This window comes from Sporothrix brasiliensis (assembly GCF_000820605.1).
Source record: "Sporothrix brasiliensis 5110 chromosome Unknown Cont20, whole genome shotgun sequence".
Taxonomy (NCBI): domain Eukaryota; kingdom Fungi; phylum Ascomycota; class Sordariomycetes; order Ophiostomatales; family Ophiostomataceae; genus Sporothrix; species Sporothrix brasiliensis.
Window position 1 is genome coordinate 730713 of NW_024467139.1, and position 15404 is coordinate 746116.

The 15404-nt window shown below is 53.8% G+C and overlaps 2 protein-coding genes across 2 annotated transcripts; both read right to left on the reverse strand.

The window, feature by feature from the left end:
• Positions 1 to 1860: 1860 nt before the first annotated feature.
• SPBR_07024 (PH domain protein) lies at positions 1861 to 3565 on the reverse strand (the record flags this gene model as incomplete). Its single annotated transcript, XM_040765279.1, has 2 exons — positions 1861 to 3378; positions 3464 to 3565. The coding sequence occupies 2 exons, from the start codon at positions 3563 to 3565 to the stop codon at positions 1861 to 1863; spliced, it is 1620 nt and encodes a 539-aa protein (XP_040616203.1).
• Positions 3566 to 6155: 2590 nt separating this feature from the next.
• SPBR_06701 (carbon catabolite repression protein) lies at positions 6156 to 8542 on the reverse strand (the record flags this gene model as incomplete). The annotated part of the gene is made up of 2 exons (XM_040764957.1): positions 6156 to 8394; positions 8481 to 8542. 2 exons carry the CDS (start codon positions 8540 to 8542, stop codon positions 6156 to 6158), a joined length of 2301 nt encoding a protein of 766 aa, XP_040616204.1.
• Positions 8543 to 15404: the final 6862 nt, after the last annotated feature.

Here is a 15404-nt window from a genome sequence, read left to right on the forward strand (position 1 = left end):
GACAGGGTAGGCGCCCACGCACATGCGTCGATGAAAGACCCAATGGGATCCGAGCCGCAGGCAGACTGGGCTCAGCATTCCTGCGCAGCTGCCAGTTCGTCTGGCCATGTTGTACCCCCCTCCCTCCTAGCCGAAGGGAGGCACGGGAGGAGGTCTCGAGGTTCAAGCGTAGTCTGATCTACTTTGCTCGTCAAAGGTTATCTGACATTCGATTGAGGTAGATTGCCGCTGAATGACGTGTACTGGATGGTCTGGTCTGGTCTGCAAATGGACAGAAAGATGGTGTAGCCACCACTTGACCACTTGAGCTATTCATTTTTATTTTATCTTTTATCGTCGTTACCCACCTATTCGGCCACCTCGACTTGTGCGTCCAGTATACTCCAACACAGCCTATGCACAACCACGGCATAGAGTATCTATCGAAGGTGAGCACAACAACATTTTCCAGACCGTCTTTCTGCCTTCAAGCTGATGTCGGCCCATATTTCTTCATATTTTTTGCTGGTGGCAGACACGGGGAAGCGGAGATGTTGAACAAAAAAAAAATCAGATTTGCACGGCGAATTGACAATTAAAACAACACAGTCCCTCTTTTGATGCCAAAAGCTATATGCGTGGCAGGATCACGAAAAAAAAAAGGCGTCTGTAAAGAGACGTCTGTATATCAAAATGGCGGTGAAAAAATAAAGTACAAGAGCCTCAGCAAACAAGATACAAAGAGATCGAAAATGATGTGGTTTGCCATAATGTCTTGCGGTATTCTGGCCTTGTCATCTCGAATCAAGTGAGATAACCATTACGAAAAAGCACATTGAAAGCATTAGAACGGTGAACCGGAAATTTTGGTTCAACTGCCAACGTCCTAAACACGTGGAAGTGCTGCTTTCTTTCCTTATGTTCCTTCCTTTCTTTTGTGTAGATCCTCCAATGTCCCATAACATACCAACGCTTAGTAGCAAGGCTGAAGATGTCTAGCATGGATTGGCTCAAGACTGATACCCTGCCTGTTCCAAATAGATTAGACAACACTCGGTGCGTGGGGGAGAAATATAAAACGGTTGGCACTGGCCAGGCAAATTCAGCCACAACAAAAAGAATAAAATGATACCAGAAGGGCTCGGTTGAAGACAAGGGTGGTGGAGGTGATAGTCGTAGATTATAAATGGTGGTGTGCGGGAGGATGACAAGACAAGGCTGAGTAGGAAACCCTGTGAACGTGAAATGGACGAGCACTACTCCCTGTGCAAGATGCAAAACACGGCAGCATCAAAGCATCAGTCAAAAGCCAATTTCATATCATAATATTAAGCGGTAATATAAAACAGCGAGACGTATTCCAAGAAAAACGGGAAAAACAGTAGCAAGACAAAAAGTCCATAGCAGGCATACATAACAAAACGTAGTATAAAAAAAACATGGTCAACGCACAACGATAAGGGGATATGGGCCTCCCACTCCGACTGTGCCTCACCATCCCACGTCCGCCCTTCCTAGGCTACCAACGACAGCCTCGTTTTTCTCTCTTCTTTGTCTCCATTTTCGTCTAGGCGAGGGCCTCTTTGCTTCCTCTGCCAATGCAGAACTGCAGTCTTGGCCGATGTCGTTACCCTGGCCAAAATGGGCCCGGGACTGTCCGACGCGGCATACATGTCATCCCCATCTCATTGCAAATCTAGAGACTTTCCTTCACTTTGGGCTCGCCCCGTTTTAGGAACGGGGCGAAAGATGGCAGGTCAGGAGCAAAGTGGCGTTGCACTTTCACCGCGACCACACATTTGGTGACAGATAGTCCTCCATTTCGTCGGCGGAAAGTGGGGATACAGTGGTATGAGGCGACGAGTAAGACGAAGGGGTCTCCTAAGCCAGCGTCTTGGTCTGTGCTGGTGCCACGCCCGCCTCAGCAGCCTTGGTCGAGGGCGCTGCTGCTGCTGTCGGCGTGACGCCCGCCTCCTGCGCCTCGTGGGCCACGTCAGCACCCTTTGTGTCTGGTGAGAAGCCGACGGCGGTGCTCGTGCCGGCTGTCACGGGAGAGGTGATGACGGGAGAGGCCAGTGCAGGCGAGGTGGGGCCGGGTGAAGGCGACGGCGAGACGCCAGCGATGTTGGACGCCGGCGACTTGGACAAGGCAGCCGTGGGCGAAGCTGGTGACGCGAGCTCGTTGGCCTTGGCGCTACCCGCCGGCGACGCAGCAATGGGCGAGATTGGAGACGCGGCGGATTCGGCGTGGCTGGCGTGTGCAGAACCGGCGACATCCAGGATGATGTAGTACCACTTCTCAGCGTCGGCCGGGCTGTGGGCCTTGAACTGCAGCTCCGAGGTACCGGCCAGACGGCTGCCCATGGACTTGCTGCGATCCTTGCCCTTGATGGTGAACTTGTCGCCGTTGGGCGAGCCGATGACGGCGTCGGGCAGGTAGATACTCATTTCGGGGACGGGGTCCTTGCGGACATTGTCAGAGTCCTTGAACTCGTGCAGGAAGCGCGAGGGGCTGACGACATAGTAGCCGGTGCTGGTGCCGAAGCTGAGCTTGTTGCGGCTCTTGCGCTCGAGGCTGCCCTCGATGACGGCGTGGGTGCTCTGGTGGTCCTGGTTGGGGAAGGAGATGGACTCGACGGTGCGGGCCGGCTCGTTGCGGTCGATGAGGATATCACTGAAGCGCTGGTTGAAGCTCTTCCACTCCATGTCTAGAGGAACACGCTGGATGGCGCCCAGCATGTCGCCATAGAGAGAGCTGACGCGGTTCGCCTGGCCGCCGGCGAACATGTTGAAGGCCTCCATGGCCTGCTGCAGGACCTCGATGACATGGGCCTCGAACGTCTCAAAGTTGGTCTGGACGGAAATGAGGTCGTTGCGGTGGTTGTTCTCCTCGACAACCTGTTTGTTCAGGCGGTGGAGAACGCCACGCTGGACAACGTAAGGGTCCTGGGTGGCATCCATCTTGCCGCCGGTGGCCTCGAAGGAGGCCGTCTGCTGGCCCAGCAGCTCGATATGTTTCTGGGTGTTTTGACGGGCCTTCTCGACCTCCTTGGCGCCCTTTTGTGCGCCCTGGGCCAGCTCCTTGGCCTTGGCCTTGATCTCCTTGTGCAGGCGCTCGAGCATTGGTAGGACGGAGCCCTTGAGGTTCTTCTCGGTCTCCAGGTTGGTGTTGATCAGGGCCTGCGTGTTGGCACGCATGTTGTCGAAGAAGCCGTTGATGCCGCCGAGTTGAGAGTCGAAGTGCTGGCCTTCACGCAGGGGCTTCGAGATGGTCTTGAGGACCTTCTCGTATTGGCCCGCCGATTCCTTGTGCAGCTTCTCGACAGCTCCGATATAATCCTCGAGGTTGCCGCAGATGTGCTTCCATGCCTGGATGCGCTCAGCCAGCAGGCCGGCCGTCTGAAACGAGTTGTCAGTGTCTTGGGTCCCACATGTCCGGATGCCACGCATTTTGGAATAGACGCGAATTAAAAGGGGCGCTTACGCTGGTCGGGTCGGCATCGGGAACAGCCTCGTCGCCGGCGCTGGTGACGGACGTAAGGCCAGTGCCCTGGCGAATGGGCAGGTCCTGCTTGACGGACGTCATGGCGGTCTAAGGCGTGATGTAGAGTGAGGGGAAGCAAGGAGAAAAGGGTGACACAAATCGACACGGGTGTCTGCAGAGAGTCAGGATGGAACCCGACGTCTTGCTGTGTTGACGAGGATGTTAGTTTATGTAACTAAACAGCCTCAATAAAAAATCAGGAAAAAAAAAAAGGCACAGTAACTGCACGAGAAGAGGAAAGATAAAGGTCGGACGAAAGCCAAGGAGACGGGTAATCGGCGGATAGCCCAAGCTCTTGTTCGCCAGAGCGGGGTCCCTCAGAGTCCCAACAATGCCTGGCGGTTTAATGAGACGGTGTGTGCAACGGGGCCATTGAGAGTGGGTTCATTTTATTTTACCCCCTCTGAAATAGCTGCTGCTGAACGAACGAGCGATCCGAAAGACGTCACAGCCCCAAGTGCCCGATAAAAGCCAAGTCAGGACCCCCTGAATAGAGACGCTGACTGCCGCGCGAATGCGACGGCAAGGATTCCGAGGCACCGACCTGTGCGGGCCTGGCCTGCCTGGTCTGGGCACATCCTCGACGCTTTGGCCTGGTAGACATGGCGAATGGCGAAAAGGTCGAGATGGTCGCAATGGTCGAAATGGTTGAAATGATGGTCGAGATCGAGAGTCACGCAAATGTTGGCAGAAAAACACGCTTGGAAATGGCTGGACCCTTTGAATCAACTTACAGTACTGGGAGAAGCCGCCTAGGGCCAGGTAAAGCCGCCGATCCAGGGACAAGAGGCGAAGAAGAGAAGAATGGACGAAGACAAGCGCCTTTGGTCAGGGCAAAAAGCGTTAAAAGTGAAGCCAAAAAGTGACGGTTCTTAGTAAAGCTAAGAACTAAGAAACAACGAAAGAAATAGGGGAACCGATTTAGGGGAAATGAGGGGAACAGCGGCCAGTAAAGGAGAATAAGAAAGGAAAGGACGATCCAAAAAAAGAGAAACCGCCCGTGTCTATATAGGAAACCGCGATCGACGCAACAAAACCAAAATGATGCGATGCTAGTCAGGGTAAAGAGAAGACCATTGTAAAATGGGCAAGAGCAGCAACGAGCAACTCCCCGATCTAGGTGGTGGGTCTGGGCCCCGTCGATTGCAGAAAGTTGTCTATTCGTCGACTGGCAAGCGCGACCTGTTGCACCACTTCGCAGCTTCCGATGTGATGCTGTGATGGAGGGGCCGCATGCGAAAAAGAAAGACAGATAGCATTTATGACGTCAACTTGTGGAGCGCCACTGGGAAAAAGGACGGGACAAAAAGGGCAGGAACACATTGGCTCCTGCACCCACTGAGACCGCTTAAAATCCATTCTTTCCTTCCCTGCTTCTGGGCCTCTCTAATGGCCCGATGACGGAAAGGCCGATCGGATGGTACAAGTGCCGGTTCTGGTTTGGATGCATAACACTGTGAATTTTGCGCATGGGAAATATGAAGACAGACAAGAGCTATAAGGAACGACAAAATCATATAAAGGCGACGAAACCAAGCACACTGAACACTAACGTCAAAATAATGCCGTAGCTTGCGACATACATGTACATGTCCTGGCCCTCGTCTTCAGCGAACCATCTTAGTCATTTAGAGCTGTGGTTGTTGACATAGATCGCGATGCCGAAAAGCACGCCGACAGGATTCTGTATCACTCGACGACAGAGCCAACGCACCTGCCATCCGAGCTGCGAGACTAGATAGGCAGCACAAAGCATGCCTCTCAGCGTCTTCTAATGTCCTCTGCGTCACGCGCACACGGTTGCTGTCGTGGCTGTCTTCGAGGCATCCACTAGCCCGAGTCGGGATGGGCCCGGTCTAGATGGCAATGGCCAATCTTTTGCCCATCTGGGCCAGCAAAAGAAGGCGCAGCAGCAGCAGAGGGGCAGTAAGAAAAGTTGGGAGGGGATTCTCTGTGGATCGCCCAAGAGGAAGACAAGAGAGGCAAGGTTCCAAATGGACGATAGAGAGAAGAAAGGGTCTAACCGATCGTCGATTGCTTGCCGTCGGATCAGGGATATCCGTGCCCATTGCATCTAGTTGAGTTGGTCTGGCCATCGCCACTTTTCTGGTCCTCCTTATCTGTAGCAAGCACACCTCGACGGACGTTGGGCCATCACGAGTTCTACGATGTCTGCTGTCTGCATAGCATGCGTCCTCCGAGGGTCGCCGGAAACGAGAAATTGCTGTTAAAAATAATAATGTAGAATTTGACAAAGGGTATAGTATATACTAGAATAGATAAAGAGAAGGGAGAACAAACAGAAGCAAATGTAGCGTGGGTGCCATGACCTATCATGAAAAAAAAAGAAATGAAAATGAAAAGAAAAAAAGACGCCTGCAAGCAATGACAATGAACAGTAATATGCCGCCCCAGGATATCCCAAAAGTCTAGATTGCAAAGGAAAATGACGAGAGATGAGACGGGAAGAAAGAAACAAAAATTGAAACATCGCTGAACGCCCAACAAGTCTGTTTCCCAGTTCGTGTTTTAAATTTAAGTCGTAAACCCGCGGCTCGTCTGTCACATAACGCGAGCGCCGATGAAAGTATGATGTGTCGTGCAATGTCGTTCTTTGTCACACGCAGTTTCTCTAGGTGGCAACCCGGCCGCGTGCCTGCAATAGCTGCAGCCAGCCGCGCTCGTCAGAATCACCGCTAGGTGACTGGCTGTGCCGGGTGTGGAGAAAAGACACGCTGCTGGACAAAGGCCGGCGACGGCCTGAAGACCCCGTGCCTGAGCCAGCGCCCGGGCCCAGACCCGAGCCAGGGGAGGTCGACATCTGCTCTGGATGGTAGCCGGCGGTTCGGCTGCGCTGATGCAGGCGCGGTGGGTGTGCAATGGTAATACCGTCTCCGCTGTCGCTGGCGCCGCTGTTGTTGTCGTTGCTGCTGGCGCGACTGGCGGGTGCGCTCGTCACGTCGTCGAATGCACCTGCAGACTCTTGCGGTGCCTCCGCAATGAGCGACAGAGGCTCACTGGTCAGTCCCGAGCTGAGAGCGAGCCCGCTGGCGCTGGCGCTGGCGCTGTTGTTGTTGCTGGTACTGCTGCTGCCGTTGTTGTTGCTGCCGCTTGTCAAGTTGGCCGGCAGAGACGCTGTCGACGCTGTCGACAAAGTGCGCGGCACGGCAGGTCGCGACGCGGCGGTGCGGTAGTCGGGCAGCTCGGCGTCGCCGCCGACCGTGATCTTGTTCACGCGCGAGGTCTTGATGGCCGTGGCGTACGACGGCACCTTGTTGAGCTCCTGCAGGTCGACAAAGTCAATGTGCTCTGGGCCGCTGGGCTCACTCTGCTCGCTGTTGTTGCCCGTGCTGTGCCGCGACTCGCCGCTGTTGCGCCGCGACGCGGCCTCGGACTGCGGGTGGCTGTGGTTGCCACTAGCCGTGCCGCTGGTGGGGGCGCTGCTGTGGCCATTGTTGCCGTTGGCGAGGCCGCCGAGGTCGGCCGCATAGGAGTGTGACCGCTGCATGAAGGCGTGAGGCAGGTGCATGGGAGTGAAGGGCGTGGTCGTGTCCGAGGACGAGCCGGGTGGCGTGAGGATGGAAGAGCTGTTATTGCGACGGACGGCCATGTCGCGGGCCGAAACGTCCTGCAGGCGCGAGGTGAGTGCGGCTGGGTGGACGGGGATGCTGGGGTTGTGCACGGACGCCAGGTTCTCGCTGGAACCGGCGCGCGACATCCCGTACATGGGGCTCTGTATGGCCGACATGGGCGCAGGGGTCTGCAGGTTGTGAATGTCCACCTCGTCGTAGAGCTGGTCCAGAATGTGCTCACCGTACCCGGGAGGGGCAATGGTGCTGAGGTTGGTGGCGTTGGTAGTGGCCGAGCCGGTCGGGGCGGTCAGGTTGCCCTGCTCGTCGAGCGGGATGTTGGGCGAGATGAAGATGGTGAGAGGGAGCGTGGCGCGCAGCTCCGAGACGTGGCCGTCGGGGTTCTTGAGGGCCACGACCATCTTGAGCTTATGGCGCACCTTGATGCCATGAACGTTGACGTCCTGGACGCAGCGTCCCAGCTTGCGGGGCAGGTCAAGCGAGGTGTTGACGACCCAGCCTTCCTGGCCGGTGTCCTCGATCATGTCCTGCCAGTGCTCGTCTCGGTTGACGCCGACCGTCCAGCTTTGCACCAACTTCTCGTTCTTGAACTCGCGCGTGTGAGCGTGGTAGCTGCTGCTGCTGCCGGACGGGGGTGTGGCCACAAACTCGTGGATCTCCACGAGCCGGACGGTGATGTCGCCGAGCTCGAGGCCCTTGAGAAGCGGCGTGAAGCGACACTCGAGCGGGATGTGGCTGCCAAAGACAACGGCCTTTTGTGGTACGACGATGGAGTACTCGACCTTGTTCGGCCAGATGTTCTCGACGCTCATGGCATGCAAGAACTCGAGGGCGGACGACTCGAGCGTGCGGACGATACGGACGTGCTTGTAGGTGTGCAGGTCGTAGGCGAGCTTGCCGCGGACAATGGTGGCCTTGAGCTTGTAGGTGATGCTGGCCTCGTGCAGGCCCTCGACGCTCTCGCAGGTGTCGCCCGGCAGCATGAGCTCAAAGGGAAACTCATGGTTGCCCTTTTCGAGGACGGTGGTCTTGCCGGGGGTGCCCTTGAAGGACGGCCACTGGTGGGTCAGGATGTTGCTTGTGCGGTCGATCTTGGAGGAGGTGAGGCCGGAGGGAGTGACTTTCGGGTCGCTCCAGACGAGGCGCTGGGTGCCGGTTAAGCGCAAGTGGATGTCGTCGATCTTGAAGGAGGTCGGGACGCAGATGGCGAGGACGCCCTTGAGCAGCTGGCCGCCGGCCTCATGCTCGTTGCCTCGGAACACGATGAAGTCATTTTCGAGGCTGCAAGTTGTTAAGTCAGAATTCCACGCCACAAGGCTGGTTTGGTTGGCTGCTGGTATTGGAGGCTTTTTGCAGGCATTGCTCACCGAATGTCAAACAGCGTCAGTGCATGGCGTCCTGTCACAGCCGTAAACGGATTGAAGGGCATTGCTCCAGAGGATGCGGTCTTCTCTGGAAAATGCCTGGGCAGTTGGAGACGCTGCCCAAAGAGAGGAAAGTTGGAAGAGAGTGGAAAAGTCGTCAGACAGTGACAACGAGCGGATCGAACGAGCAAGAAAACGTCGAGAGTCGAATTCGCTCGAAAACAGTCCAGTACACCGAGGGCTTTCTCGTATAAATAAAGATACAGGGGTCGGCCAGTTTTCGGAGAAGGCGATCGAAAAGCCGTCAAGCGACTAGGGCTTCTCCAAGTGATTCGCTACAAGAACCGTTGGCCGCTATAAGTGACGTGCGGCTGTTGGGCCTGCGTAATGTATTTTGGTGCATTCGTTCCTGGGGACACACCAAAACGTTGTATTACACACGTCTTTGACAGACGATGACTGTTTGGCGGCGGACTTTGATTGGAAAGAAAGGGTCCAGACGACGCTTTTACAGACGGCGCGGGAACGAGCAGCGGGCGGTGCTGGGTGTGTGTTTAGGAGGCGAAAAGGTTGAAAAGGCTAAGAGGGCGCGGTTGGTTCCCGAGGAGGCGAGTTTTGGCGGTACCGAAAGAGCGTGATGCAAGTTGTGCAGCGTTGATGTAGGATGCAGAAAAATAGATTGCTGAAAGGGGCCGAAGGGACGTTTTGTTTCAAAACGCTCCCCAGGGAGACAGAGGTACTAATAATACTCTGAGAAGGAAAGAACTTCAGAGTTGGTTGTTGGGAGGGCGGTCGCAGGGCAGGTGCGGGTCAATGCACATGCCAGATCGGGACAGCGACGGTCTTAGATTGAGGTTGTAGCAGGAACGAGGCAGGGGAGGCAAGGGTAGGGCAACGTGATGATTGTTCTGCCCAGGTGTGGGAAGGCAGGCAGAAAAACAACAATGGCGAGCAGGAAGGGGCGTGCGTGATGTGTTCCCAGTTGGGAAAGAGACGACGGCGGAGGCGCGAGGCCGTGTGTCGCAGTGGGCAGGAGGAAAGTGTGCTTGTGAGTGGACGTGGGCGTTGGCGAGGGTCAGGTGAGGTAGGTGAACGGGAGAAAATGGGAAGGAGCACAAGAGAGAAAATGTGTCAAAGGAGACGAAAAAAGCAAGAGCAGGTTCGAGCGCACGAAGCAAATATGGAAGGAGGTGAGAACGACAGATGTACAAGAAAAGGAAGGAGAGACAGGAAAACACGAGACACCCCGAAAACCGAGTTTCTGGGAACGGAGAAATCTACGTAAAATCATCGGAGGCAGGGCCAAGAGTGCGCATGAGTGCCCGTTGCATAACGAGATGGTGTTCCCGGGCAGTCGACCCTCTTTGTTCCAGATTTTTCTTTTTCTCATTTCGTAATGGGCCGGCGTCGTGCTGGCGTCCGATTTTCCATTTCTTTTTCTTTTACCATTTTATTTTTTATTAACGGTTTTACCATTTACCATTTACCATTTACCATTTTTCTGTTAATTTTTTGTTATTTTTCTACCTTCGTCCCACGATACCATAGATAAGCCATGCCCGGTGCAGTCTAGCCCGAGGTAGAGATTGAAGGATGGAGGGGCGTGTGCAAGAGAACGGCGGCGGAACCCCCCTGTCTTTGCCTGGCAGCCGCATATCGGCTTTTCGTTAGGCCTAAGACGTTGTTTGTTCATGCTCTCCTATTTTCGTCAATCTTGTCAGGTATTTGATGTCCTTGTTATTTCCTGACTTGCTGGCCCCATATTCCCTCCTCGTCAACTGCACCGCCAATTGGGACAGGGAGGGGCCGCTCGACGACACGGACGTCCAGGCGTGCCAGACAGGACCGTACGATACGATACGACGCGATATCTCTCGTTTATTCACGAAGCCAGGGCTGAAGGTGTGCTCCATCCTCATCCTGTGGCATCTATTCTGTACTAGTGCTGAGCTGCGAACCGCAAAGACAATACTGGACACGACGGCAGCGAGGCAGAGGCAGCGCAAGACGTGGCAAATATTGGAGGGCCGCGGCCGTGAAAAACAGCTTGCGTGGGTGGGTTGCTCTCGTACTGGACGGGGTCAGTAAGAAATGGCGTTCATCTTGATGTCATGGGAAAAACCTCGCTGTTTGATTCCCTAGCCCTGTTTGCGACCGTCGGGTGCTAGGAGAGGAAAGGCGCACGGGGGGTGTGCATAGTTTGCTCTTCCTTTCCTTCCTTTTGTTCTTTCCTGGTTCTAACAAAAGCATATCGGTGGCAGGACCCACTCACCGCGCTAGGAATGCCAAATAAAAAGGAGTGTAGCAATTGAAGGATCTTAGAAAGCCATACAGAAGTACTGTGTAGAGTGACGGTCGTGGGCGACTGCAGTGGGCGACGTGGTGTGGACAGGAGGCTCCCGACCATACGCTAGGGCGTTGAAGCCGCGGACGGCCTCCCTATTGGTGGGGATAGCGGCCGCTGAGCCTGGCAACACACAGGGCCGACGCTGGCGGTCTCGGTATGATGTGATTGCGGTCGATATCTTAAAACGGGTCTTCCGGTTGCACCTCTGACAATTACTGAGAAGGTGTTTTGAAGCGGGACTAGAAGACAGGGAACAGTAGGCGTGGGGGCACTTCTTTCCCAGGGCGCTCTTCCGAGGTCAGCACCCATGAACAATTGGCAGGAAAAACCCAGCACAGTTTTGCCTGCATTTATCATCTGCAAGGGCGGCATCTACCGCCGCAGAGGACGGGGTCCAGCATGGACGGAGACTGCAAAGAGTACGATGGCCTCGGAAGGTGGTATGTTGCAGTAACTTGTGGTTAATGTTCGATGTAGTAATACTGAGAGCTCAGAGGGACTAGAGGCCTGTAAGTCGTTGGAAAGCGGCACAAGGATGGGAGAATTTCGGGAAGCCCATACAATACGCCGTAATTCCGCGTACGTAATTACTGCTGTTAGTGGACTGAGGACCTGTACGATGGACGAAGAAGTACGCAAACACACCCAGCGAACCTGCCGCTTGTGCCCGGTTCAGCTGATCACAGGCTCCAAATACAGGACCTTTGTACTGCGCCATTCCACCATACCGTGACCTGTTTCTTTGACCTCGCAACTTGCTTAGTCACGATGCCGAGGAACCACGGCAGCCCAACATGACGAAGCACATGAGAAATGCATCTGACGGACTGTTATCGAACCGCTATCGAACCGTCGGCCCATCAGTGACAGCGACGGAGACCGAATCGATGGCGGCTTTACAGTGCTTTCCATTCGAGTCTGACGACCGTTCCAGGCTGCCATAAACTTGACAAATTTGTCGACCGCGACGGTCGACAACACCTGGCCCGATGCTTGGATACAGACTGCCTGTGTCTTGTGCCCTGCATCTTACGTCTTGTCGTCTAGACCGAAAAAGGAAGTTGTGCGTGGGGGGACGCGACAAGCCACCGAAAGTAAAGTACAAAACGGCCACCGAACATTGAGGAGACAAGTATGTCGACACGACTGCTTCGTACAAGCTGAAAAGTCAGCCAATATTATCGGACACCTCGACATATTGGTGGCTTACGCAGTCAGCATTGGTGAGGCTGTCGTCGGACGCTTGGTCAATGTGATGCGCATAATCGACGCACGAAAAAGATCAGAGAGGGAGCGAGGTAGACCAACGGAATGCTGTCCGTTGCACAACGCTCCTCTTCCGTCTCGGAAGGGTATGCCTTTGCGGGGAGCGGCTTGGAATACAGGAACCGGAGACTTTTAAAGAGTATGGCAAAGCAAAACGTCGTGCTTTGCTCAGCCGCGCTTCGTGGCTGTCATGGACCCAAACGCAGGGATGCTTGCGAAAGGACCTACTCTACCGCCTTCCTCTTTAATCCTCACCACCTCTTTCATACATGGGTTGTCTTCTTTTGTCTTCTCTTGGTTTGCGTCCCGTTCCTTGGTTCGCGGTTCGCACAGACGGGGCATGCAGCGATGGTCAAGGCGACGTCCATTCCGTGTCCGTTGAGCGAAGCCGCATCACCTCGTTTTCTATTTTGTCCTTATTTTCTACTGTGTGGTATAATCAGAGGGTCCCTTTTTGGGAAAGATTTTTGTCAGAATCTCTTCCTCTCCCTTTCGTCATGCCAATCCGAGAAAGCGGTCAAGAAGCGAGGGCGTGCAACGCGTGCAAGGCGGCCTCGACGAAAGAGTGGTCTCCGACGCAGAGAGAAGGTCGTCAAGTCGGCCTGCCCCTCCTTCCCGAATGGGTGGGACACAGCGCGCCTGCTGATCGGGGAAGGCTGCACCCGACCGTGTAAGTTAGCGGCTGCCCCTGCCTATTGTGACCTTCCTCGACGAACAATATACGTACGGACTGTATGGCACGAGCGGATGAAAAGGAAGGAACGTTTGATGGTCTGAGCAGCTTTTTCTTATGAATTTTCCTTTTGACACCCTCCTCGATGACCCTTGGAAAGGCCCGGGCAGTTTGTTGTTTCCAACATCCTTGTGTGATCAATACGTCCACCTGAGGCTCATCTGCTTTCGTAATCCGAAGCGCCGCATTCCTGACACTCGTTCTGTGCTTATGCATTCCATGACTGAGCAAAGCAAAGTGACACCCGCGCCTTCCCTGTAAAGCTCGTGTTGAACAGTGGCCGAAGCTTCTGGACTGTGTCCGAGATTACGAGGAAGGAACGTTCGCTCTTGTCAACTCGAGACGCCCTGGCGACCTGACTCACATTTCAATCATATCTGTGGACAGGTTCCATGGATTGGGGAAAAGCGGACAGCTTTGCGAAATCGCTATGGACATTGTATTGATTTTCGACTTGACTTACCTTCATCGGCCAATGAAACACTTCAAACTTTGAGAGCAAAGATGGTATTGCCATAGCATGACTTGGTCTGGGCGTCGGTCGCGATTGAAATTTCTGCTTCGCCACAGCGGCGTGCTCAGCGTCGATGACGCGATAGGAAGAATGTTTGGCCCAATTCTTTTTCGTTTTCTGGTCTGCTCGTTCACGCATGTTGCTATCACTTTGCCCCAATTTTTTCTCTGTAAAATGTGGGTATGTGAGAGCACTTTTAAAAGATACGGTGAACAGCACCAGCAAAAAACAATCACAGCGAAAGAAACAACGAGTGATACAGAGAGTAAATTTGAGAGGCAGGCTCGCAGGGAGGGAGACGGGGCCTTTGGAGTGACAAAAAATGACTCTGAATAACCTTTACCCAGCCGCGCTGCCCCTTTGCCGACACCCATCGGGAATAGATTCGCCAAGATCGGCATTTAGAGAGCGAAAACCAAATCGAGGCAAAGTCCGTCACGCTCGGTATAAAAATACAAAATGAACATAAAATACTACCAGCTCGGCCGAGAACATCTCGGCAAGGTAAAGAGACAATGCAAAGAATGGTCACAGGAGACAAAGCTTGCATTTACCTTCTACCGTAATGTAATTACCTCGGAAACAAAACGTAAAGGCATTACGGCAAGCCGTCGATCACAGTGGGTAGCTTTTCACATTCACGACTGTCACAGGCAAGTCTGCCGTTGGACTAAATAATAAGGCAGAAGCCGTGCTACCAGGAGACAATAAAATGACGAAACGACAGCTTCCTCGGTCCAAAATAGCTCCCGCCCGGTGCGTGCATAGCCTGACCGAGCCTTGAGGCTGCTGGATCCAAGGTGAGTCTCCGAAATACAAGTTGCAGAGGCCGACGAAAGTATCAAGCTGAGGCCGAATCGTTGCTTTCGCTGAGTGTAAAACTAGCTCATAGTAATACGTTGTACCAACGGAAAACGTGGCAGGCGAAGAAATTTTGTGATTGCCGCCGCCGGCGGGTGGCGAAAGAAGCTCGGGAACAGGCCCAAACGGTGTGAAACGGTGTCAAGTCACGGTACGATGATGGAGCCTGGCGTTTCAAGAACATCGAACAGGAGAATACGACGTACAGATTGAAACGGAGATTCTATTTCTTAAAAGCGCACAATCAGACACCACTCCAGGGGCCGTAAAATGGACTTGTCGGTTGCATGTTATCTTACATATTATGCATACCAATACAAATGTATACTACTACAGGGCTGAGTGTATCCTGCGATCTCGCCAGATCTCGCCATATCAGTTCATGGCACCACCGGGGTGTAATTACAATTTAGAAGCAAAGTCGCACTTTCTGAAGTGCAATAGAACCAAAAATGAAATGCCTAGACAAAATACCAAGTCTCTGCTTGTCCTTTTGTGGCGCCCACACCTCGGAGAAACTTCCTGAGACTCCTGATTGTAGCCTGCCCAGTCGTATGAGCTCATGAACCCACGACGTCCTCGGTCGGCTAGGCTCTCTGTGATGGCGTTATCATCTTTGCCGCCATTTCTTTTATCATATCAGTAATGTATCTGCGTCCAGGGATGCATTCCAAGACGACCGACAACACTCTTTCCTTCTTGCCCATGCCCCGCCGACTTTTCCACACATCCACCCATTGTGTCGCAGACGGAGGAACCATTGGATCAACAGGGCCCTCCCTCAGATCAACGAAAAGTGCAGAAAAATAAAGAGATCCACATATGCTGCGGGAAGAGGTGGACTCGGGTCCAGAGCCGACAACGGGGATCCGCTTTGTGGAAGCTCAAGAAAAATGTCCGTAACAGGAAGAGGGGGGGGGTGCGTTTTAGATAAAGAACGGCCCGAGCTTTAAAAATTCTTTGCCCTCTTTCCCTGTGAAGGCGTGTTCACATTGACTGGCAGGTGCAAGGCTGCGAATGCTTTGTTGGGAAAGAGCAAGGGAGACCAGCCTGGCCGGTCGTTCTTGGCCGATTCGCTTTTGGTGTACGGGCGTGCCTGCAGTGCTTTGGGCAATGGGTTTTGCTGTACCTTTTTTTTTGCCTCTTGCCTCTTGATAACTGGAGATGTCCAAAAATATGACTCCATTCGCAATCTTGAATTTCTGC